At 43.6% G+C, this 26,994-nt stretch overlaps 1 protein-coding gene across 4 annotated transcripts in view; it reads right to left on the minus strand.

Moving 5' to 3' along the window:
- Positions 1–26,994, minus strand: part of rspo2 (R-spondin 2) — a 59,336-nt gene that overhangs the window by 11,722 nt on the left and 20,620 nt on the right. For 2 of the 4 annotated variants that reach the window (XM_026185332.2, XM_080307850.1), the window contains exons 3-5: positions 20,955–21,143; positions 12,960–13,103; positions 12,505–12,693 (exon numbers count right to left, since the gene is read on the minus strand). In XM_026185332.2, the coding sequence (XP_026041117.1) occupies positions 12,505–12,693; positions 12,960–13,103; positions 20,955–21,143 (522 nt within the window). The remainder of the gene's footprint in view (positions 1–12,504; positions 12,694–12,959; positions 13,104–20,954; positions 21,144–26,994) is intronic. The other 2 variants (XM_026185330.2, XM_026185331.2) reach the window with 1 other exon arrangement.

Here is a 26,994-nt window from a genome sequence, read left to right on the forward strand (position 1 = left end):
AACAGCATTGCTTCCATCATAAAAATAAACAGTAATTTAAGGAATGTCTGATCTTGTATTTGTGCTTACTGTGCTTACAGTATTTATTGACTCTTTTCTTTATTTCTAAGTGTATCGTCTGCTATTGAATTTGGCTTACAATCACCTTTTTAACAAGCCAGCTAATCATCTATGGTCAGCTGTGTCATTGAGTGTTTTCCAATGTGTTTGAGTGCACATGCTCCTCTAATCAATACATCCTCCTGTCTCTCTAGGTCTGTAAGGGAATGGGGAAGGATATAGAAAGAAATTGTTCAGCAAGACTCCCTTTTTACATCTCAATTCTGCACAAGCCTTTTCATCCCCCACCCCTTCTCTCTACTGGGAAACTTCAGGAGGAAATCCCTCACATGTTTGGACATGGAGCACAACTGTCCCAAAAGAGGACCAGACCCTAACAAGCGGGGAGCCAAACTAAGTCAGATGGGCTTAGGCACAAAAACATAGACAGGGGCCATCAGGATCATGGTGCAATCCCTGTGCAATGGCCAGTGATGAGAGAATCAAGGCTGGCAGCCACTTTTTTGTTTTCCTTGATTGTTCACCTAACTCTCAAAGGGTGCTGTTGTTCAATCTCCTCTGGTGATCCCACAGACGGCACATATTTTTTGATAAAAATAGTTCATTAGTTCACAAAGGAAGGAAGGGGGGAGATGCGTTTGATGTTCGCTGAGCTCCTGTTGCACAGGGAGAGAGGTAAAGCCAATTCAGGAAGGGCTTGATCCTCTCTAAGGCCTGTGCTGCATCAAACACTTGTCAAACACCAGACAGACAGACAGCTGAGTGGCTCTGACAGATCCGATCACAGACACGAGCAATAAGAGTCACTGCCGGCTCAGCTCCTCTATCCAGGCACCACTCACTCCCTTGTCAATAATCCCCCTTAAATTCACAAGAACACAAACAGAGGGCTTTTAGGCATATGGCAGACATTTTCTTGTTGTTTTTAGCTGTGCGTGATTACAGTGCAATTTCAACGGTCGTTTCATGGTCTCACCTCACCAGGGAGAGAGAGTTGTGTACTCCAGCATCTGTCATAGATGCAGCAGGGGCAAGAGAAAGGAATCGAATCAAAGAAAGACTTAAGCGCTCTCTAATCTGAAAGAACTGTCTCAAGGCCTGCTGGGATCATGGTCCTGAACCTTGCCACCCAGTGAGAAGGAGCATTTACATTTGAGGGGATTTGATATGGTACCTGGAATAGGTTGACTTTCGTTGAATGGCCCATTCAGTCATTTCTTGACATTTTCTTTGGAGCGCTATCATATTCTGTGCACTAAACGGACCATTTTTAACATGACAGAATATTCAAACTCTGAGAAAATGCCCTTTGCGCCACTAAAGCCAGTGTGCTAACACAGTCTAAAAGAGGTCTGGATAAGCACCATTTGCTCTTCTGTAACTTCTCCAAGTTTCAAGAAATTCAGTCAGATCATTTCTGTTGTGTAATTTCAGTGACAGACAAGCAGACTAAGAGGACTGAAAATGTATTATGTGCAATCAAAAATGTAAATTTGCCCGTTATTCTCACCAGGATTGTCTCTGTGAGCTTTCCAGCTCTTCTATTGCACTTGGATTGCTGACTGATAGTCCCATTCTGACCATCTGCATGTATGCATTAGCAAATTCACCATCCTTAGACCTCAAACTTGAGCTGAGAACAAACCTCAAATAACGTGTCAAATTGGCCCAACTTTCATGTCAAGGATCATCACCGATGATGAGATCTGGGTCACTGGCTATGACCCAGAGACCACACAGCAGTTTTCAGTGGAATAATCTGAAATGTCCAAGCCCGGAGGCGGTGAATCAGATCAGGAGTACAACCAGAAAACACGTTCATCTTTATTTTCGATTTTGGACTCTGGGGTCAAACTGTCAACACGGAGTGCTAGTTTAATGTCCTAAGTCATCTGAGGGGAAGAAATTTGGCGCATGCCATCGTCTGACCAACGGCATAGCACTGATTAGGAAGACGTTTTTCAGTCACACAGACATAATTGTCATTCAACACCCACCCTGCTTGCCCTTAAAATGAAATCCAAGCAGTAGGATTGCTGTTTTGACACACTGGAGAAGACCTTAAATAACCTTAAAGTGTAATTTATGGTCCTGCAAATGCGTCCGTCTGCGTCCGTTTCCTTTTGGGCAGCAAGCGGAGAGGGGGTTTTCACCCACCGCAGACGTGCTCGCGTGCAGTACTCCAAAATCACAACTGCACGTCGCTGGACGCGGATGTCGTACGCATGTGCCAAATGCTGATTAGTTGAAAAGTGGGCCGAAACATGGAAGGGAGCCACAGAGGAGTTCCGTGCAAATAGGAAAACCACGGAAAAAACTTCAAAGATCAAAAAAATAAAGCACGAAAAGTACGTTGTGTATTCATTTTCAGTTCAGCTTTCATCTGTTGCAATGTCGGTCTTCTCCGTGGATGGCTCACAGACCAATGACAGCAGACCGGATATACTACATACTCTAACTCAAGAACAAAAACTTCCAGTAGACTGTGAACCATGAATTCTACTTAATGATCATAGCAGCATTTAGATCCAAATTGTGCGTGTTACTTTATAAGTGCAATGTTCGGTGCCCTTGCATGGTCAAACTAACTGTAACTGTAACAATAAAAAATAAAAAAAACCTCTGCAACAGCAAAAACACAACAGAAGTAGAAAAAAACCCAAACTCTCACAAAACACAATGGAAGTGTTTCTGGGGACACAATAATGTGACGGACCAGCTGCCGAAGTATCAGATAAATGTTTGCTATTAGCCGTTTACTCACTTTTGGAGCTGTTCCGTCACAGTATTGTTTCTTCCAAAAAACTTTTATTTTGTGATTTATTTATTTTTTGCTTTTGCATTATTTTTTCTATGTTTGTGTTTTATTCAACTTCTGTTGTGTTTTGTGAGCTTTTGTAGAATTTCTCTCTTTGCTGGTGTTTTCTTAAATTGCAGTGAATTTGACCCCTCAGGAACACCGTCAAAAAGTAGTTACAGAAGGATTATTGCACTTTGTTTACATCAAAGTGCTGAAACCCTAAATCAAGAGGAACGTGTCATCCACCCAAAGAAATACAAAGATGCTGCATTATATTATTCTTGTCCTCTAATATATTGCTTACAAAATAACAAACCATGGTAACATTGCATGAATTGCTATTTGCCTTTGAAAATTCATGGTCTGGTGCACTTATGCCACCTGCAATTGTCTAACAATAAAGAAATACTGGTGAGTCCAGGCTGTAAAACTATTGGACATAGTGAAGAAGTAAGCTTTAACAGAATCAGATGCTTGACCTATTTCTTTTTCAAAACTAGACTCATCAAGTAGTCAAAAACCTGAACCAAAATGCATGGCAACAAGGCTCAGTGTCTGCTGGGATGGAAAAAAAATAGGCAAAAGCTTGATAACATGCTAGCATTTCAACTTTAATAAGACACTACTTAGTCAGTATTAGCTTATATTAGCTTACAGCTAGATCTGTCCTGGACAAGTGGCTAAAAATCAATCAAGTTAAATACCCTACCTGCCACTCGCTCCAAACTAAAAGCATGTAAGAAGCTAATAACTTCAGATTGGCTCGTGGAAGCTACTTTGTGCTTGTGTTTTTTGTTCTTAGTCTGAGCATGTCAGGGTCACTAACATCCTGCATTCACTCATTTAAGCTGACATTGTTAACCTGTGACATTACCCTGGCATTTTGCTTTTAGTTGTGTGCTGATGAGAGTGCAGTGTTCTTCAATGCTGGTACGCTGGGCTTGGCCTCTACTTACCACCGTAATGGCTGTGCTTTTAGTCTGCACCCCCTGTATTTGTCACTTAGTTCACACAGACACATAGAAAAACACCCCAGACATACACGCAGCCAACGGCCAGCAGGTCTATACTTGTTCTTTGTTGTGTCTACATGTCTCTGCGCTGGGTCCACGTTCATGGACATGAGTGGGTCAGAAGCCACAGCCTCTCTCTCTGAATCACTAGCTGTAATTAAACGCTGTGATGGCTCTATACAGACACTCGGCAGCAATGGAGAAATAAAGTGAAGGCGATGGAAAGAGGAGGAGAGGAGTTGAGTGGTGTGGAGTGGAGCTGAGTGGAGAGGGGTTCTTGGAGGCTGAGCCAGTGCAACTGTGGACCAGATGTTTTCAGGCTGTCCCGTTCGGCTCCTCGCCTGCCTTCTATTCTCCTCAAGCCAGACCGCTTAGAGAGTGAGGACCACAGAGTGCCGCTTCAAAACAATGTGCGCCACGCGAACACGTCCTCCTCCGTGGCATGCACTTTATTCCCGCACTGTGATATGTGATACACGAGCACTAGCGTGTCATTCGAGTGCGAGACAGGAAAAGAGAATGGAAAGAGGGACGAGGGAAAGAGTAGATAATGCGGTGACTTGTTCTGCCTGTGAGGTCTGTTTTACTGTTTATCGGTGTCTATTACACGTTTCTCACACTCGGGCGGTGTAAACGGGTGTGCGCACGTGTGCATACGCATCCTCATCTGTCTGGCGTGTTGTGGATGTGGAGATGAAAGCGTTCGTGGGCCCCACAGGAGAGCTGGCAGCAGCGGCGGACTGGAGGTCTGGCAGACAGAGAGGCGTTGCAGGGATGGGGCGCGATCAGACAGATCACTGTTTGACCAGTTCGGGTTATTTAAATATGAGGTGACAAACCCCAACACGGGCCTGCTTCAAGCTATGGGTGCTTCATATTTTCAGACTGGAGAAGAAATGATGGCTTTACATTTTGCCTTGTTTCAGCTTTAAGAAATTACAATAAATAACAGAGTTGACTCTTATACTCCTATAATTTCATGCTGGAAAAGCCTCTAAAACCATAGTAACCTCCAAATACATAGCAATGAACTTCAATAAACATTTTTTTAGAGGGCAAACAGGTTCCATATAGTCACATATTTTACAAAAGGCCAAGGAGTGCTACATATATGATCCATCACAACTTCAAAGATCAAATCAGAAGCTGTTTCCATCTATCCTTGTAAAGACTGTCTTGTCTGCAGTTAAAAAAATAATAATAAAAAAAAAAATCACAGGGTGTAACGGCACCAATCAAGGGGTCGTTGGTCGTTTTATGGTCATGACCGTTTCATGGGTAATATCAGCCCATACACTGCACAACGGGGGGGCATGAGAACATGAAAACATTCCACTACTGTAGAACATTTCCCCTCCTCCCCCTCTTCTACCACCTCCTTCTCTCCCCCCACCAGTTTGCTGCCACTTTGTTTGTTTGTGTACGTCTGTTTTTGATGGGGTTGTTGATGTCGGCCCATATGCCTCATTTCCTCAGCCAGAAGACGACAACGGAAGCCGCGCAACCGACGCAGCGTCCCCTCGTCCCCGACAGAGTTCCTCTCTGAAAACAGTGTGATTGCAGTGAAATGCTGTCTGCAGTCACGGGTGAGCGCAAGCATCAACTTTTGGCTGTCGCCATCAGCTAGCTCGCATCAATGGGAATAAGGACAGCAGTAATGCACATTTCAATAAGCCCAGTCAAACAAATAAGAGGACGTCTGTATCTAATGTGCGTACACGAGTCTACAAAAGGCAGTTCAGCAAAACCACAACTTAACTGGGCCAAAGAGTGTGAAAAAAAACAACAAAAAACCCTCACACCCCTCCTCTTTCTTCCTGCTTGGAAAAGACCAGATGACAATAATGTGGAGCACGGAGCCCCAGTGAGTGCCACTGACCCCTCCTCTTCCAACGCCCTCCCCTCCCTCCATCCCCCCGGTCTTTGAAAGGCCTCCACATGTTTATGGTTCATGCCTGTGGTATGACGATGGATTCTCCATATAAAAGCCAGCAGGATCATGGGTGTTTCAAATATTGCTCTCTGAAGACAGTTGCAGACAAAATGACAGCAGCCATATTTATTTTGGTCAAAGAGCAGGGACACTTAGTGGGAAGTTAATCAGAGACACCCCTGTTTCCCCGCAGGGTTCCAGCATCACCCCCACATGCCCTATAAGGAATGTACCCAGGGAAGAGAAGTCTCTAAGAAGACTACCGGTAATGACTTTCTCCTGCAGTGGAAGATTTAACACCACCACGAGAGGCCAGAAAAACAAACCCAAAGGTTCGGTTTGAGACCATCGGCATAAAGCACGTGTTGATGGTCTGTCCAGACAAGAGCCTAGACAATCAATTTTAGGGAGATATGAAACACAAGCGGAGAGATGGGGAGAAAATCATGGCACAAATGCGCACACGTGATAGATGAAGTGTTAATTTGTGCGTGTGACCGTGGTGGTGACCGTAACTGCCATTGGCACTGAGATGCCGGAGACCTGGCCAAGGCAGTGACAGGTTGATGTGTCTGTCCTCTTCACCCACGCTCTTATTCACTCCAGCACAGCGCAAAACTTCCAAAACACGCTCACCTCAGTTTTACAGAGCCACAGCAATGTGTGCAACACATGGAATTTGTCATGTTTAAATTAATTCGCTTTTTTTTTCTTCTCGTCTTTCGTCTGCCCCAGATTTGGTAAGAATTTAATTAAATCAATGATTGATGAGTGTTTGTGCAGTGGGTGGTGGTGGCAGGTGGGCGTCATCACAGTCAGACACCAACTCAAGCCCATGTGACCGCAGCCAAACCATCAATGCTTTCCAAAGGAGGCAGAGTGCTCCTGAGGCCCCCTCACCAGCTACTGTGTCAGCCCCTATGGAGCAGCCTTATTAAATGTAGATTAAGCCGTGGCTCCATCAGTCACAACAGGCTGCACTGAGAGGCACAAATAATCACTATGACAGGGTGGCTGCCAATTAGGGCTCTCCTTCTGTCCTGGGAAAGCGCTCCTCACTCCACTCCCGCTGGCGGGAAGAACTGATCCAGATTGTCCGTGATGTTACCCGGGCCAGAGATCGCCATTAATCACCACCTGCCATTGTAGTGCGGTAGAAATCAGAGCGAAACTTGTCATCTGTGCACCAGCTCCACTGACTTCCTGTAGCGCACACCCGGCGAACATTAATTGGAATAATGAGATAAGTACACAAAGGGAGAGGAGTGCAAACCTTTACTGTCGAGAGCTTTGGGTAGAGTTTAGAGCGGTGTCTCGAGCAGAGCTCTGTCGTTGTTTGGCTTGGACCCACTGCGCTGTGAGCTTTTCTGCTGAGCCGAGAAGACCACGCTCCATCAATTAGGCTCAAGTTGAAAGTGTGCATCTGTTTTAGAAGCAAAAAAAAAAAAAACAGGAAAAAAAAAACTGGCCTCATAGTCGAAGGGTACATCCGACAAAAACACACACAGAAATGTGTTTGGATGTCGGGTTTCCAAGCCAAACACAGGCCAGACTCAGATGTGATCATGCTGAGTGCGTAACTCAAATACTCAGAAGTGAGTGGCATCTTTCGCCAGAGCTTAAACCCCTTGGCTCGGTGAGTATAAACACCAAAATTGTGTCTCACACGCTCATAGGCATACATATAAACTGCTCGCTTAAATGCGAGCGCTGGCAGAATCCAGAATTGTTTGGGGTCGCGAGCGGTGTTTGCCACAGACAAAGCAGGCTGAGCTGAGCTTCCTCCAGATTGGATTTAAGGCAATCACCATCCCTCTGTGCATCATTTTACAGGAGCAGAGACTTTCGAGCAGATGGTTCGCAGACGGTGAGGACTAGGGGGGTCCGCAGTACTGTGGATTCACCGCAGAACCAGACTGGGTTCAGACAGAACCTGGCATAAAATCCCACCAGTCAACCAAATCTTCCTGGAGTCTGGTCTATCCAGGGCGGATCTGCGTTCCTTTTAGTCTCGTACACCAGACTGTTGGTAGTGTGCCACTGCTCTGTCACGTCCAATGGCTTAAATGGAGACAAAGGACCTCAAAGGCCTAGAGATGTCACACTGCAGAGGAGTGATGAGGTGATACACTGATTCTAAGTGGGTTTATCCTCTTCTACACCCCTGCCTCAGAATGTATTAAAAAAAAAAAAAAACCCTCAAGGTTCAAATTGATGGCATTGGGAATGGACTGAGCAGCAGGAGCAGAAGAAGTAGTTATCACAGTTACAGTATAAACATAAACTGCACAGTTAAGTTATGACAGGCAGTATTAGTGGTGGCTGGATCCAAGCACTTAAATGACTGATGGGATGGAGGGCTTGGCCTCAGCTGAGCCCTACAGCAGAAAGGGTTTCTCTGGTTACACATACGAGAGATCAATACTCTCACTAAGGCCTGCAGCTCTCCCAAGTGCAGGTACATAATCCAATGGCCAAAGATAATCATTATATGCTCCTTCTCTCTTAGTCTTCCTCTCTCTGCCTCTTTCTGTTTCTCTCTTTTTCTTTCCATGAGGTCAGCGATGTGCCTGCGAGTCTTCACGGGCTCAGAGTAGCAGTCGTAGAAGCGTAACTGTACACTGAAGCACATTGTTCTAAAAAGCCAGATCCTAAATGTCTTTTGGTTATCACTTCCAAATATTTGCAAAGCTGTAAATTTTTACTATTTCATAATTTCATATTGTAAATTTTTTGTGCTTGTTCGCTTAACTTTGGCCTTGGCCGCAAATATCTACCTTTACCTAGAAACCTAATAAACACCTATGGAAATACAGCTCTGAGAGCTGATTTGCAGAAACGGTTGGACATGAGCCCGAATTACAATGGGCCATTTGTGTTGGATTTTGCTCCCTCTTAAATGCCAAATCGGGGATAAGAGTTTTGAAGGCTTTAATACTTTATGTTGTTTACACAACATTTAATGTCACTGCCATCGCCGAAGCGGCCATTGTTCAAAGATTACAGTAACATGACTGGGGAAAGAGAGAAAGCTGAGGCAACTCCAAAGATGGTTTGATAGGCAGAAGGAAAATGAACTTCAAATGGGCATCAAACTCATCGCACACATCTGCTTGTAAACCAGTGAATCTGATGACAGGGGGCTGCTGGGAAATCTCTGTAGGGAATTCCTTAAAGACATCACCTATCCTCTATTCCCATCAACACACAAGTCAGGGAATGGGAGGAAGCCAGTGCTGATAGTGTCAGAGCTGCTATTAATAATGTCTCTTTATTGTTTCTAGCCTGGTCAGAGCAATGCTCCAGGGATCCAGGGGCTATAAGAGCATTTTACCATCTCAAAGGTACAATGCGTTGCCATGGTGGTCCAAATGTAGGTTATTTTTGCAACTTTTTTCCGTCATTCCCACCTGGAAATGACAGGATTTCACTGTTATTTCTTGTAAGTTTGGAGAACTACGTGAACGACAACCAAAATGTTCCTGGCTAAACAACGTGGCTCCGGATGCTGAAAATATACACTAATTATCTGTCTACTCATTCTATGTGTTGTCATGTATGCAGTACAGTTGTAATGCTGCAATAGCGTTTTCTTTAACAGAACCCTTCACCGCATGTTTTGTCTGTCCGTGCGCCACAAACTTGCGTAATCAGGATCCTGCTTTCCTAGCAAACACTGGCCCAAATGGATCCCAGCAGTGCGAGTGATATACGGTGTTTACACTGATCGGCAACACGCACTGAAGACATCAGACGGTGCGTCATGTTCAATGTGAAAACTCACCTCTTCACTTTATCTGGGCTTTACTTTTTCCTCTTGTGCACATTGTACAGTGGGATTAAATCTCTGCAGACACAGAAAGGGAACGAAGATCGCTCGTGTAGCGTCTGTTTGTGCCCTGCCTGAGCTGGGAGACAGGGATCTGTCTGTGACGTCCAGTGTAATTTAAATACGTGGCTGTGTTGAAATGCATCCATAAATAGCATATAGATACATGCTTCCTATTATTTTCTGTCTCCATTTAATCCATAGCATCTTTACAATGTGCAGTTATACAATCCTGTGCTGATGTCTATGTGCTTTACGTATAAATAAAACATTGATTACTGCATTGCAAGGTTTATCATGTGCATGTTTCTGACTAAACTGTCAGGGACAGACTCCATGACGGTCCGACATCCTTTAGTGGGACCTGTGACCAATTCTGGTATTCTTTGGTGAATGCCAATTGAGCTACATGGTGCTAAACTGACAGCACAGGTCCCACTGAAGGACATCACGCCCCCCTGTACATGAGTAGCCCAGGACACACTGGAAGTCATTTTGTTGGGCTCTGGCAGCCCTCCACTTGAGAACAAGAGAACAGATACTGGTCCTGTTTTTGGTCGATGCCCTGTGCAGCTTTCTTTCTGCATCCTCCAAAATTTAGAGACTGCTGAAAGACAGCAAATCTTCTTGCAGCAGCACATATACAATGTGTTGTCCTGAAGGAGCTGGACTACCTGTGCTAACTGAATGTACTGGAGGTATTGTCTCACACCACCAGTAGTGATAAGGATGCCAACAAAAAGAAGAACTTAAGAAAATTAGTCTGAAGAATGGAGAGAACAATGGACTGTTGTCACCATCTGTATTCAAGCAAGGTGAAATGATTTCAAAATTCTTTATGCTTCTTTACTGTACAGATTTATATCAATGATCATTAACAGACTTTTTGTTACACTTTGATGATCGAGTATCATTTTCTGAGCAATGTATTTTCTCAGATAATTGCATTAAAATCAGGCCAAGAAGAACAGGCACCATAAACTCTCTAAAGGTCCAAGTTCAGTGATTGAATCAATTTCAAGCATCCTCTGCCAGCACTGGTGAATGTGGCCGTGCCCTTAACTTTAAGCACTGATGCAGTTTAAAAGCGTTAGCTGAAACAGTCCGAAGATGTTTGGCAGTAAAAATTCTCTTTTTACGCCTGTAATGTTAGCTATTTTAACATGGGAAGCTATGTGGACTGAGCTGTATTTGGAGCCCCCCTCAAGTGGACACTTAAAAAACTGCAGTTTCCGCCTTCTTTTTCAGTCCCGGATGTCGCTGCTTGGATTTCACTCACAGACGTGATTATTTGCCGGCGTCTGTCGGCTGAGCTCCCAGGCAACAGTTCTAGATGTGTGCACTGCTTCTCCTCCCATTTACTTCAGCAGCTTCCATTTTCACATTGTATTTATTTGAATTGTAGAGTGTTGCATTTCACCGGCCTTTGCCAAGAAGGGATTTTTCACAAGCAGTGAGGAATTAACAACACATGCCTAAGTCTGAAATTTGCCTTTATTTAACGGGCCACCGCAGCACTTCACAAGCCCAGAGAGCCCCAAGATGCACACACAGTGACACTTTAACACACGTTTTGTAACCACTAGAGATGTAACTCAAGTCACTGGAAAGGGAACTGTACTGAGAGGTTTACAAAGACTGGATCATCAGGGAGCAGTAGCGTTAACTAAGATGGACATGGGCAAGTCTGGTGTCGAGTTTTTAAAGAATCCAAAGGGGGGAAAAAAGCTTCTGCTACGCACTCTGTTCATAATTAACAACTCTCCATCACTGACTTCATGCTTGAGATAACTGACGACAGTAACCATGTACAAAAATGCCACATTTTAATTAAAGGAGGTCATAAAATTTCTTGGAAAAGGTCAAGCAGGCATGGCAAAGTCATGAAGAGGTGCGTGGGGGTTGGGAAGAATTTCCCTGACAAACAGCAGAGTGCTTTAGGAACTAAATGTGCCATGGAATCACAGTTTCCAACCCAGACAGCAGCAACTGCCTCGGTACTGCTGAAATATGAGAAACTATCAGGGTTTATTTCAAGTTTATTTACTCTTTCACCACTTTGCTAAATGACCCTCCCATTCAACGGTCTAGGCCAAAAATGGAGAAAAATCCTCAAGGTTAGAATATTTTCCTCTTTCTGTTAAACACTGTTTTGACAGGCTGAATGATATCTGCCACTGTAATTGCTTCCTTATTTGGTGAATTAAATATTTACACTTGGCCTATTCTAATCCAAAGTTTATGAGAGACGTAAAAGCACATTAAGGGAAAAGACATTTATTTTAAAAGCACTACTAACTGAGGCCGTCACCCCAAATGGTGTGTTTGGACCATCTAAGAGAAAATGGTTTACTTTTTGAAAAAAAAATGTTTCCTTTAGCTCTATTTGCACACTGAGAATTTCCAGATTTGACTTCTCATTTAATGGCCTGACATGCATGCAGCACGCACCGCAAATATCTCTCAAGTTGACGGGAGGAAACAGAGACGGCCATTGAGGAAACCTGCAGTTTGTACTTTGAAGAGTTCCACTGAGGAGATGGAAGAGAGGGGCGAGGAAATATACCCAAGAAAAAGAGCAGGCTATCTTATGGCCGCCATGGAAAAACTGTGATATTTCACGCAAGGAAATGTGACGGCACACCTCAAAAAAAAAACAGATTCTGAAAACACAGGTACAGGAGTTACATGAGACAGGTGGAACTCTGACAGGATGGGAAGAATTCTCCTTTGGGATAAGTGCACTGTTTTCTTTAATATTGGCCCGAGTAGAGCAAACCTTAAAGTGAGTGTGGATAAAATCGGGACTGACTGACAGAAAGCCTTTCTCATACACAAAAAGCAACACATGGCTGTGTAACTTCCTCACCGTTCCTGCAGTGCCGCTTGGCCATTTTGCACATCCTGGACTCGGCGATGGTGGGACAGGGTATTGTGTCCTTGGGTGGTTTCTTTACAATGTGCCGCGTTCGGGTCTCCAGACCCCACTTAAAGCCACAGGTTTTGTTTCTCCTGGTGCAGGCTCCCCATTCGCTCCACTGACCCACCTCGCAGCCCTCTGCAGAGAAAGACAGAAAAAAGTGATGTGCCGTGAAACCACAGCGCTATCAGGGGTCAACACAGATACCCCGGGGTCAAGATTAATGCAAGCTGAAGGAGCTTTTACTTGGATGCCATAACTTCTTTGTGTGTGGTCCCATTGTTTTTTCTTTAATAAGCAACTCACACTGAGAAGTTATAGAATACTGTTTACAGATAAAGAAAGGTGTAAAAGAGAAGGAGGCATTTCCATTTTTTTCTACATATTTGTTTCGCTTCACATACCTCCACACTCCATGGTATCTTCCAGCGGGGCAAAGCCCTCGGGGCACTTATCAAAGCAGCGCCCTTTGTGTAGGTAAAAACCCGATTTGCACTTGGTGCAGAAGTCTTTACTGAAGCAGGACTCGCAGTTCTCTATCCTGCACCCTGGAGGGAGAAGCAAAGAAAGAGGGAGAGTCATCAGCAAGCCTCTCATCTGGAGCTGATCGAGAGCTAAGGGGTTTTGGGGAAAGGGGGAGGCCTTGAAGGAATTATACTGTCTCTCCCACAAAAAAAAGAAAAAGTCGATAATGCTTTGTGATTCATTTCTCTACGGAGCTCTAGTCTATATCATAGGACTTGTTTTCCCTGACATCAATGTGTTTTCACCTTCGTGTTCTTGTTGCGCAGTGAGCGAGCAAACAGTGTGAAAACGCAGCAGCAGAGCCGGTGAGGAATTATGTCACGCTGACCTCTTTCAACAGGATGAACTGACATCCAGCACATGAGCGCACATGTTTTCAACTAATGCTCGTGCTGAAACAGGAAGAACACATCCCGCCGGAGCTCTGAACCTCTGAGTCCTTAATATGCTGTCGTATCACTTCACACGCTTCCGATCCGCGTGCGTTTCCATAGCTAAAGATCATTCGGAACTCGGGTTTTCATTAAACGGCGAATAGTGGCTCTTGATCACAAAAGCGGACGACTCTGTGTGGATGCTTTGGCTACAATATGAAAGGGTGGCAGTGCGTTTTTTGTTTTTATTTTTGGAGTGGAAGGTGGGACGGGGACGACAAGATTTTCTATTGCACAGCTAAATAAATGCTGAATCCTTTAGTCAGCAAAACCAACAGCGCACTTATCCTCCCACGCCACACCCTGGTGCTGCACATGACACCCTGTGCCGCGCTTGCAAAGAAAGGCAACGGCAATGTGTCATCAAGCTCTCTGCAAATAACACATCAGGCAGGGCGAAATTACAACAACCACACCAACGGGGCGACGCACAGGCCCACATGATTAGTAGGAGCCTCCCCGGGGCTGTCTAATTTATGTTGCTACTCAGAAACATTATGTGGCTCTTTTGCCCAGTAAATTCAGAGTGAACCAAACCTTTAACCTGCAGGCACCATCCACCTCAGACTGGAAGGCTGGGTTCTTGTGTAGGGTGTCGTCTGCTCTGCTGATTGTGTCCTGTATGAGGATGCATAAGCTTACATGCTTTTTCTCTCACGTGTTAGTGGTGGAGGCTGAGGGTTGCTCTTTTATCTGTGACCCTTGCAGGGCCCAGAGATGGGAAGGTTCTCACAATCACACCCCTTAATTACACCATCTTCAGCTAACCATCAGGCCTCCTCCTCGACATTCCTCCAAAACAAGGGGGTCCCTCCCGCTCCACTTTGAACCCTAAAGTATGGCCTCTGCCCACTCACTCTGGTCTCACGCTTTCCCGACCAGTCTAAACAAACCATGGACACACACACACACACACATATGCACAAACACACACATACCAATAAGATAAGGCTAGTTATAAATGCGATTCCACAATAAAGCTGCACTCCACATTCTGAAAAATGAAGGTGGACTCATCATCAATCACTCGCTCCTTGAGCTATTTCCTGCTTTCACACATCGCTTTTGCTTTAATAATTCAATCATCTGATATTATTGTATTATTATTATTATTCATCTACATATTTTCTAGTTTCATTACGGATTTTCTGGCGTTGACCAGGCCAAGCAGTTCTGTTATAAATGCACTCTGCTGTTCTTTTTAAGTATCCTGCCTCTGTCTGGATAAGGAAGTTAAATCAGCAACGCTTGGGTCTGATACAAAACAAGCCCAATACAGGGAGCGAGCAAATAAATCACAGCGCTAATTGGAAAGCACAAAGCTGTCTTTTTACCCCTCACACTTCCCAGGCCTGTCATCACCTGAGAGACTTTTAGCTTTTGGACCAAAAAATAAAAGAGGGAGCGGGAGAACAAGAACATCTGGCAGCACTCTGAAGCACTGGGGCTGTTGTGCAATCCTTGGTTATTGACAGTAAATATGAGCAACCCAGATGTGCGGAGGTTTATGTCCTTGCAGAAGCAGCATAAGCACTTGACAAGGTTTTTGATTAAAACATCACTCTTGGTTTCAGTTTTTCAGATGTAGCCAGGCAAAGGCTCAAACACCCGGGTATCTAGTTTTCTAAATAGCAGATAAGCAATGATGTCATGCTGGGAAATGGATGAGGTGGACGACAACATCAATGCAACTGCATGGGAGTTAGAAATGAAAGTAGGCAAAGCCGGAGGGTCAGAGGTCGTCGGCATGAGGGGCAGGTTAGGAAGGGAATCCCTGTGACAGACATTCAGAGTCCAGCTATCAGCCAAAAGGCTATCTGGAACAGCGTGGGCTATCTGAGGCACCGGAGAAGCCCCTATACTGACCACTGACCAGCTCAGCAGTGAGAAGGCTAGTCCAGCAGCTCCAGAAACAGATACAGGGGAGTGGGTTCACTCTCCCAGCGGGATTAACCTCTGGACCACCTTTAAAGTCTTCATCTAGGTGCCACAGGGAAACTAATGAGAAATAATGAGGTCATCAGATCCCAGAGAAGGCCCGGTGTTCCTGTGACTTAAACTTATTATCATCATTATCTCCCAGCCTGGTTCTGGCTGTGACTTATATGATGAACACTGGAAAGTGTGTGTGTGTGTGTGTGTGTGGTGGGGGGCAGTGGCTGAGGATGCTCAGTTTTGAAGAGATTTCGTCAGTGCTTCACCACTGTTACAATGTCACTGCTTCACTTTTCTTTTTTCTTTTTCATCTGATTTTGCACTTCAGTTGTACGCGGTTTGCACGCCAAGTGCTTTTGAAGTCAAGACATGAGTCACCGAGTGTCCCTTGTCATCTAATAGCACATGCTTGGCAGAAGGAAGTCCCTCAGCTGTGGTCTGGATGGGGAACCCACTGATTTGATCATGGACACTTGAAGCTCCGTGTCAGATTCTGTCAACTTGCTCCACTGGCTCACAGCAACATGTGTAATCACTTCATTTATTGACACGAATCCTCGCTGTGCAGAGAGAGATGGTGTTAAATCATATTGTTCCTCACAGGCTTATAGCTGAGCCCGGAGTTGGGCTGTCAGGCCAGTCATCAGTCTACTGAGAGAGCCACCTCCACAAAACTAACCAGACTTGATGATGCACAGCAGGAGTGTCCATGTTATAAAAAGGGCCTGGCAGAGTGAGGGGGAAAACAAGCCCTCTTTTTCCATCTTTCTTATCCAGCCTAAGTCGAACAGCTCTAACCTACTGTAGGGGCCCTGAATTTGGCTGACATGGAAGCTTTGGCTTGCCCGCTGCCACCCAGCCATGTCGTGTGGGGCTGCGGACGGCAGATGTTCGTGGCAACAGCCAGCGCTGCCATGTTCTTCCCGACACTCTCCGTGTGTTTTTTTCCCCACATGGCTGCACCTCCGCACACAAGCGCAGAGCAAGGTGGAGCAGAGGTGATGTTTCTGTCAGTCAGTATCTCCCAAAGAGAGATCAGGGATGACAGACATGTCAGCAGGTCCTCGTAGTTTCACTCCAAAAGGCACAATCTTGTGATATGCTGGGCTCCTATATTCCAGCATGTACTCGCAGACAGCTCAAGCTTCAGACGGTGGTCAAGCGTAGACAGCCCTTCCACTCTTGCACTTTGGCATGCATAATTATGCAGGTCTCTGAGAACAAACCCAATTCAACTCTGTGTCTGGGTGTAAGGTCCTGGGAGCGGGCTTGGTTTGGTGGGCCCGTTGTATTGTCTGGCAAATCTGAAAGTGCGGTTAGTAAAGCTGTGATGATTAAATGTCCCTTGGTGAAGCTCAAAGGCCAAAAGCAACTGGTCTTTTTGTTGGTTAGACTGCAATGGAAATACCCACATGCTCAGAAGCAGAGCGAGGAAAGGGGAGCTTAAAGGAAAGACTCCTGCCACTGTTGCCAGCTAAAGGCAGCAAAAACTTAAGTACCTTTACGCACACTTGTGCCCATATGGTTAACGATCATGATGCATAACGGATCTGCAACCCAACAAATTCCCAAAATGCACTTTAAAATTCAAATGATCTTGGAGAGGTTACATCCAATGAGCTTCTATTTTGACCCATAACAAAAAAGAAAGAAGTCTCTAGAGCACAACAGACTGGCACTAAATTAGGGGCAATTTTTAAATCACATTTCCAGGATACTGGATCTCAGGCCTTGATTTGACTGGTTGGTGGTTGGCAGTGAACGCAGCGTGGGGTTTTTAAAGCTGCTGCATTGGGGTAAGGCAACTGTGCTGGCAGCTAGAGTATGTCTAGCAGTGGGGGGTCTGTAATACACCCCGAGGGAGGAAGTCTTCAATGCAGCCCTGCACTCATGCTGACTCTCTCAACACTTTGTCTCATACAGAAGACAGCTCTGATAGTCGCCTTTCAGCTCATAATTCTTTCAGCCAGTGAGCTCGCTTGTGATAGCAAATGACAGAATATGCTTTGGATGAGGATTGTATATTAAAAGCAAAGTGATATGAAATGTGACTTTGCAGAGAGCGTGACTTCTCTACATTCATGCAGATTTGGCTGTACACAAAGCAGCGCACTGTGTGTCCGTTGCTACAAATCTTCCCTGCAGAGCGGTGGGCTGACACTCACAGACACCGGTGTGGGGCCTGTTCTGGGCGACTGATAAGAACTCCCGTGGATAACACTGGAGTTATAGCATATGGTTTATGGCTCATATCAACCCATTCATTAGCTGCTGAAAGGAGTTTCAGGGGAGCAGAGGTCCAAGAACATAAAATATGGTCACACAGAAAGATATTATGCAACAAAAAGACATTACTGACGAACCAGCTCCATCTCCGTGATGGCAGTAAACACTGTGGCTCCCATGTCTCAAGCCTCTTTGGAACCTAGCTGAAGTGTAGCTGCAAATGGGCTTCCAGTTACGTTACGCCACAGAAAGCAGAGCTCCCATTGTTTCAGTCTCTAATTATGGTGTTATCTTCCCTGCAGTGAATGGGAAACCCCCCAGAAAAGTGTGCATTAAATTTAAAATTCATCATACGGCACAGTTTCTCAAGGTATTCAGAGGAAATTCAAGGAAACATTTTAGTAACAAGGAGCAGCAGTCAACGTTGAGTTCTTTGCGGATTTGCAAAGAGCAAAGATTTAAATGATCATACATTAAAGTATTGCTGTTGGCTTCAATTTTAGTAGAACCGCATTATCACAGTTTTTGGCGAGCACTTTCCCAAGACATGCTAGTCAGGTGGACCAGACTGTCTGCAGTGCACAGAAGCTGGGTGAGAATGTGATCCTCTAAAGAATGAAACGCGTGAATGACGACCTGTTAGAAGACCAGAAAGCCACAAGAAACCTGCTTTCCAGATGAGCCAGCTGACCCTAATAGAGATCAACCATAATAGTGCATTTGGAGGATCTTTAACTAACAGTTGTAGTCAAGGATCTCTATATTTATGACCAGGAGCTTGACCCTGAACAGCAGAGAAAGTACATCTGACATCTAAATTTACAGTCTGAACCATGACTTGTTCAACATAACAGTATACATACGATTTTTGTATTTGTCTTAGATTCCATACCAGTGAAACTACAGCCCTCTGTCTAGCTATCCTTGCTTTATATTGCATAACAATGTCAGTTTACGGTTTTCCTTTAGAAAAAGTGAACATTAGATTTCAGAGAGAGTCCCCAATCCTATCGACCTCTTGCTTAGTAGAAGAATTTCAGAACAGCCCTCAAAAAAATTCTTGAATGTGATAAGATCACACAGACAAACTCGGATTTAATAATAAACAGCTGTCCTCTAAGTGATTTCAGAGGCAGTGCTTAAAAAACACCAAAGAAATAGGGCACAGAGAACCCCTCATCATCGCCATTCATGTCCACTGTGTCTGAGTTCCAGTTGCCTGCATTAGCTCACAAATATTACCTTCCAAGTCGATAAAATGTCCGCAATAAAATGATCGGATGCCAGCTGTTTAGTGGAAATGACACACAGAGCGCAGTTGAGAGTGAGACTCGAATAGGAAACCGGATTAGAGAGCCACAGCTGAAGCAGCGATCACATCAAAGTAGTTCTCGCATTAAAGTCTGATGCTACATGACAATACAAGATGTTGTTCTATGAGCAGTTTGCATGGCCAGTGATCCAGATTAACTTCCCACACATCAGGATCCGTTAAAGTCAAAATTCAGCCTGTGTGGGGCGGTGCAGTCAGGAAAGCAGGGTTAAAAAGTAACGTTTTAAAAGACTTTTTTTTTCTCTTCGACCAAAAAACAAGATGTCTTTCACTTCTAGCTTTCTCTGAGTAATGAAAATGGGATAAAGTGACTTTGGAGCCTTTAGGATTTTGCCTCTAATGTGGGAAAACTGATGAACTATGAGCATGCAAAGAGCAAGGGTTTTGTTTGTGGGTATCCAATTGATACCAGCAGTCTGCTAAAAGAGACGTTCAAAGTTTCAAACTGCACTACAGGATATTTCTGCAAACCTTTTGTGATCTTGTTATCCTAAATCCAAAAAAACATCCTACAAAAAGGAAAAACCGCCCATTTCGAATAATCTCAATCTCAATGTATTTCCTCAATATTTTTAATTTTATTTAGTTAGTAAAGGTTTAGCTTTATGTTTGGTAAGAATGGGAACAGGCTGACCCACAAAACACTGTTAGTAATTAAGAAAAACGTTATTTTAAATTCATTCATGAATTTATATTTTGAACCTTTTATAGTACTAATTTCTGAACAGAGCCTCAAAGACTGATGGAGAATCACAACCTGACCAGGTAAAAATGAACATGCGCTGATGTTCCACTGCCAGATTTCTGGACACTGAAGTTTCACTTTCAATAGAGGCCGTTTATGGCTTGAAGAAAAAAGAAATTGGTAGTTTGGCTGTAATATGCTTTTATTTTAATATCAAAATGAGCCAATCTATATATTTGCATCTAGATGGGCTACGGTTGCTGCATGTCAGAGGCAAAGGTACGGACATCCTCATCTGGGACTTAATTTCAGTACGCCTGTCAGAAGTTTGGCCTAGGATTTAAGTTCCACTGTTTTTATATGAAACACTCAGCCAACACCTATAAAGGTCCTCTCTATTTCTCTCCGGCCATATTTCACGTTCGTAAAGGTTAAGTTACGAAAGTGAAACATGAAGAGGAGAAGGACATATTTGATTGACAAGCTATTGTTAATAGTATAATCTAGAGTATGTAAGACCAAAGGTGTGGTCCAAAACACTAATATGCCTAATGATGAGGGGATATTTAATATGGTTTCATTACTCAAACAGTAAATAAAAGTAAGTCAAGTTCTGAATTATATTGCCTTTCTCTAAATACTAAATACAATATTAGTCTAAGGTGTAGTGCCACTTTTATTGCTTTACTTTTCTTAATCAAACTCTCCAGTCAATGCACAATATATTGGTGGGTGGCCTGCTTTCTGTTCACAGGCAAAAAAAAATTCTTTGACTCCCAAGAAATTACACTGTCTAATGAAAACCTCAATCCACAAGCTCCGGCAATCAGTCGTTAAAACAAGTAAGTTTCCTTCCCTTATTCTAACATATAAACATCTTTCTCCATATTGCATAGTATCTCGAAAAGGACTGCTTTACCGTACTGCTGTTTAATGTGGCCCTAAAGCTAGTTTTGGCCTAATTGCATTTGCATTTTGGTTGCATTTGTGGTTCGATTTCATGCCTTCAGACAACCTCGCGTTACAGAGGCTGCTAAGACAAGGCTTCACCAGTTACATCCACCTGTGTGAACGGATGAGCCATTCAAATTGTCAGGCATGTGCGTCTCCTCTGAGTAAGTCGCAATAAATCATTCGCTGTGGGAAAATGGGAGGTGGTATTGTATGTCTGGCTAGGGAGCCAAGGGTGGAAGGAGATTTTGGGGAGTGAAGGTGGAGTGTATGAGGGATGCTGGGTAGGTTAAACTCGATAGGATCTTACTGGAGCACATGTTGAGTTCGGGGCTGCGCATGCCGTAGTATCCGGCCGGACAGTCGTGAAGACACTCCCCATACTGCCTCATCCTCTCCCTCCGCAGAAACAGGAACAGTTTGGGCTGGCAGTTCACACAGCCGTTATCCCTGGAGCACACCGAGCAGCCTTTACAGATGGGGTACGCACCATAGCTAGCTGCAGGAAGGACAAACAGGGGGGGTGGGGGGAAGAAAGAGGGTGACATAGGAGCAAGAGTTGATTAGAATCCGGAAGAATCTGTCACTTTTTTTCGATCAAAGATTTTGTTCACACAAAACACACAGATTTATATTTCCTAAAAACTTTCTGAAATCAGCATTTGTGATCGATCCTTTATTGAACAGTGAATTTACCATCATCAATCAATGATCATCAGACACAAAAAATAATTTTTATTTTCAGTGCGTGTGTGTGTGTGAGGTCAGTGCTTCTGTTAGCTCGACTACCGCTGGAAGATGTAACTTCCACGGTGGTTCAGATGGCTGTTTATTCTGAACCAGCAACAAAGAAGCAGGATTCCTTCAGATCCTTGTATCATTACTCATCTGCGGATGACCGTAAGTTCACCCTGTGACAGGGACGAGGTGAACAAGAGGCAACACACTCAACTGTGGGAGGGCTGACCGTTAGAATAATACCTAAGTACAAGAGTAAAAACCCAAACAACCATAATAGATATATCAGCAGGATATCCTTCAATTCATAGTAAATATGTCCAATTCAACAATTTGTCATTCATGCAAACTCTAGTTCGCCTCTCAGCGTTCGAATGCTGATTGGTTATGAATGTGAATATTGCATTAATTCTGGTCAGAGCTGGCCTCCTAAACGATTGTGTTGAGACAGCCGATGAAAGCCCCCAGAACCGCAGCAGCTCTAGCCTCAGCTCGAGTTGCCTGTGGAAGACAAAGGAGCCAGTAAAAAGACAGTCCTTTCTACAATAAGTGACTTTCAATCTAAACTCCTTAGCATCCCGTTTACAGGAAAATATCCTCGGGCCATTCCAAACGAGAGACACTTCAGATGTTCTTCAAGCCAAGTCTTGAATATCACAGGCAGGGACTGGGTAACAGCGGTGCTTATACTGTGCGACCTACCACAACGCTTAATAAAACACTGTGTAGCAAGCTGGACAGCCTGAGAGACAGAGCAGAGCATGCCTGCATTACTGGCCATAGATCCACATATTAGATTTCTCTGAAGGGATTCAACCAGAAAAAGTGAGAGCTAAGTGGGCCCATTGCAAGCATCAGTTTGTAATCATGTAAAAAATAAGTCAGCGCATGTCGGAGGCTGCCTTGGTCTCATCTTTTTTTCATTTGTTTTGTTGGAGCGCTGGGAGACAGTCTTTAGAGAGGTATGCTGGCTCTGCCAAACTGTGCTCGTATTCCTGAAGCCAGAGTGGATGGAAGTAAGATTAAGTGCTAATCAGAATGTGTCTCTGATGGTCTTTAGGGATGAGGTTTACAGCGACACTCCATCGATCACAGCAGCGCCGTGATGTGCGCTCCAACTCCATTCATCACACAGACTGGGGATGGTTCATCTCCAGTCAGCACTTGCTCAGTAAGACATGAATGAAAACCCCAAATTAATACTAGCGTTGGCTCTTCCAATTCTCAGATGGAAAATCGTGTCTTATATTCAACTGTCAATCCAACGTTTTAGTTGTGCCAATGCAGCTCCAAGATGGCATCCTCAAAGTCATCTGGCGGATACAGGTGCGCCTTACCTAGCATCTAGTACAACTGGACAAATGTCAAGTGCTTTCCTTACCTTACAGAAAGTGCTATAATAACGTGCAGGAACTTAAAGCCGACTTCTATTTCCCGTCAGGTAACGCTATCGCTATCACGAGAATCACTCCCCCGAATATATCTCATATTTCATTCTGTCAATCCTTCCATTCTGTAAGACTAAACTGCATCATTAGACCCAACCTCAATACTCAACCATATATTCCTGTAGAATACACAATCTGGGTGCATTTACAGCAAACTGACATTCGCATTAAACCAGTCACATGTACTCCCGTCTGCCCTTGCTAAATCTGAGCATAGCACTGACAGAAAAGGAAAGCCAACTTGGCAAAGGTAAACCTGTCAGGCTGGAAAAAGTTTATTTCTGCAGCGCGTTTCAAGCGGGCTCAAACCTCTTAACACTATGCTAACAAAACTATCCTAACAAGAATGAAAGAAAAACACTATCCGGGCCTGTGGTCATCCCAGACCATTGGCAGGTCAATCAACAGAGAAATTATAGTTATTGAAAGGCCTTTTGATGAGCCTGGCTCAAAGTTCCCGCTCATTCTTTGCTCTCCGTTGTTTCTGCTTGTTGCTAATCTCACGGTGTCGGCAAGTGAGGACAGCGCAGTATACGTTGTTTGAATGAAGCATTTCCCGTGTCCTGGAATTACCATATGACTATGGGGAAAGTAGGGAAGGAAAGGCTGAAGGCAGTGGAGAGAAACTCTTTTGGTCCAGATCTTGGGGAGATTAGCTTGTGTGTGTGCGTCTGTGGAAAGGTTTGGAGGTTTAGGCCACAGGTATGTCAGGAAAGAGGCCACAATTCACAGTGTCTGGAGCTACGCTGTCCAACTCACGTCCCACACTACCGGCATAATGTCTAGTGCACTTTACATCAATCTGCCGACTGCCAGCAGGTTTCAGCCATTCTTAAGAAAAACATCCAAATGTACTTAGAGCAGAAGAAAAGATACTGAAAAGTAAATTAACAGACATCTCCATATATTACAGCAGTTTAATTTAATTTGGGAGGACCGTATAGTTAGTTTGCTAGAGAATATGTTCCAAATTGTAAATGTGGTCCCTTTTTCTTTTGGCATATTATGTCTTTCCTATTTTCAGACACCAGGTCTACTTAAACCCAGTCTATCTTAATGCTAAGTGTGTTCAGACACATGTTCCATGTTCTTCTTCTGTTCTTCACGCCCATGCTCTTCTTCTGTCAGTCACTTTGAAATTAAACTGACCCACAGATGTAGAACAAATGGACCGAGTGGTCAACATCTCATTATGGATACCAGGTTTAACGTATACGGTATGTATTTTGAGACTTCGGGAGAGGACTGCACATCATTAAAAGCACCACTCCTTTCACATGATAAAGTGATGTCGTTTACAATTTCAACCACAAAGTGCTTATTACGTGAAACAAAACAAATCCGCAGTTCCCACTTCTGACAGCTGAGTAAAGATCCCCCTGGGCTTCAAGTACTCTATTTACAAAAGCCCAAATCCATACGAACATCGCTGAAAAAGCCTCCACAAGGACATTTTAATACAAAAACTTAATAAGTGCCTCAATGTGTCATGTCTACAAGGCAGAGCGCTGTGCAAAGTTGCTGTTCTCATACAGGAACCACATGAAGGACCCCTCACATATCGTCTACCTCAGCCTTCACAAATGTACTGTGACAGCTAAACCCTGGTAAGTCCCGAGGGAGGAAAATACCTTGAAATCATTTGCATTTATAAAGAGAATTTACATAATGGGTACATTTTTAAAAGAAAATGCTGGCAGTTTGGAGAAGATTACGTCTGTGTGCAAGTTTAAAGCAGAAGCCAGTTAGCTTAGCAAGATCTAACTTTCCTCATTACAAAAACTGTCCAAAGTTTAAACACACTACATGGCAAGTTAATTTATAAATTATTTATAAATTTCTGGACAGATTATTGATATGGCTAGATTATGATTGTGCTGTTTCCCTATGCCCCAATATTTATACTAAATTAAGTTAAAGACCTGCTAATTATAGCTACATATGTAGCTTACAATATGAGCGCAAGACTGGCCCAAACCTTATTTAACCTTTGTCAGAAAGTGTACTTTCCAGTGTGCCACTAAGCAGTGTCCTTTCAGCTAATTTACAGAGGATTTTCTTTTTCTTCATGCTTCATGCTTCTATCCAACTAACTATCCAAAAACCCAACTGCACCTGGCATCTTGTGGGCTGTCTTCTCTAGAGTGAGATGGCAGCCAGTTTGGAAATACTCTCATGTTATAAAAATATAATAATCACCAAAATTAAAATTGATCATGTTACAGTGAAATATGCCATGCAGTTCCAACACCTGTTTTATTTTAGATCAATAGCAGTTAGCTTAAAGGTTTCTGAGAGTGACAAAGGCAGGGTGTTATTCTGGAATCCCCTTGAATTGCATTACTTAGACATCAACCTTCTCCAAATGAGGAATGACCAACTTGATGCCCCAACACAAAAATACAGTGCTGTGAAAATGTATTGAATGGTTGGTTACAATTACAGTGGAGATGACAGATCTTGTAACGCAAGTTTACATGTTTGGCTAGCATTAGCGCTGTCAATATGCTCTAAAATCTGCCAAATCTATCTTTTAAATCTCATGTCAAAGTAGAAGAATCCACAAGATCAAGATTACCCTTCATTAAGATCCCATACAGGAAGTTTGGCCATAAAAGTAAATACATAGGAGTAGAAGCAGTAACAGCTAACTAGCGCAACTGACTCTTGACTTCATCCATCAGTTATGCATCTACTATAGGATGCCACTCACATATTCGACTGGGAAAGTACCCAGTCAAGAGTCATAGCTATGCTAATCAAGTGGTCAAGGCTGCAAGAGAACATGTTTTATAAACCTGCTATTAAGTATGTATGCTGTTCATCTTAAGTTTGTCGAACAACAGTTAGAGTCACAGCATAAGAATGACAGCGTGTTTGGAGCGCGGCAGCTTTCGTTTTGCAGCCTGGGAAATTTAACTGCATGCAGCTCAAGAGTAATTAGGGCTGCTTTAAGATCAAGTTGAAAAAAAAAAAAACACAAACTCCATTGCAGGTAGATTTTTATGAGTCCAAAGCCAGCGTGACAGATTATGCTCATGGCTGCCAAAACCATCAGCATACGCCATGAGGTTCCACCCACGGTCAGCTAACTTCCTGCCTTGCACTCACCTACCTACTGTTACCCATGAATACATTCATATTGAAAGATTCCAACTTTCTGCACTCCAAACCCCTAACAAGGCAAACTGCATATAATTTTTGTGTTTCTTCAAGAGCGGTGAACTTCACAAAAAGAACAAAAGACATGTTTTAGTAGGCTTCAGTGATGTAGGTCTTTTTTTTAGATTGACTTTGTTAACAAATCTTAGGTCATTACTGATGAAGACTGATTCTCTGTAACCATTTTCAGGCCCTTAAAGATATACATTTTATTTTCATTTCCTTTAATTTTCATAGGATCCTTGTATTTATGTTTTTTGGTATGTCATTTTCAGATGCAAGGATTTTTTTTGTTGTCTGTGGCCAACAACATTTAGAACAAAGCAGTAACATGATTCTGTTTCATGCCTCGGCTCCTCAGTTCAAGTCACAGTGTCATTCACTCAGCAAAAAGTAACAGACCATAGTTTACCTTGACACCTGTCATTTTAACCAAGCACTAAATAAAAAACCAGAGAGTGGGCTAGCAAAAAGCGTGTCCCGGTTAACTGCTGAGGTGATGCAGAAATGCTGCAGACTTGTATCGGTATCATAACACGGTGGTGAATTCCGAACTCAGCAAAACTGAAGACTGGTGCTTATATTAAAACACAACTCTTTCTATTCTCATAGTTCTGCTTCATTTCTCCAAGGGCCCCTGGTATGTAAATCTAATAATGCAGACTGTGAATGCAGCTATCCAGCACACTGTCCATTATTTGGAAAAGGCACTTTACAGTGCAGGACACCTATATACATACGGGGAATCTTGACATCATCCAGTAACACGGCAAAAATATATCAGCCGCTTCATCTATATTATCCATAAATGTCACATGGTCAAGAGGCAGTGATGGAAAACCTCAGCTTTTGGAGTAGCAGCAGGTCACAAAGACTTGCACTCTCATGTGGAAAGCGCCACATTCACCAACAGAATTATACGCTTTCCTCGTGGCACTGGGACTATTATTGTTTATTGTCTACCTCACTTGTTCCCCTTAAATGCTGGTATAAGCTTACTGC

Source organism: Astatotilapia calliptera, chromosome 11 (genome assembly GCF_964374335.1).
Source record: "Astatotilapia calliptera chromosome 11, fAstCal68.1, whole genome shotgun sequence".
In the NCBI taxonomy this organism is placed as follows: domain Eukaryota; kingdom Metazoa; phylum Chordata; class Actinopteri; order Cichliformes; family Cichlidae; genus Astatotilapia; species Astatotilapia calliptera.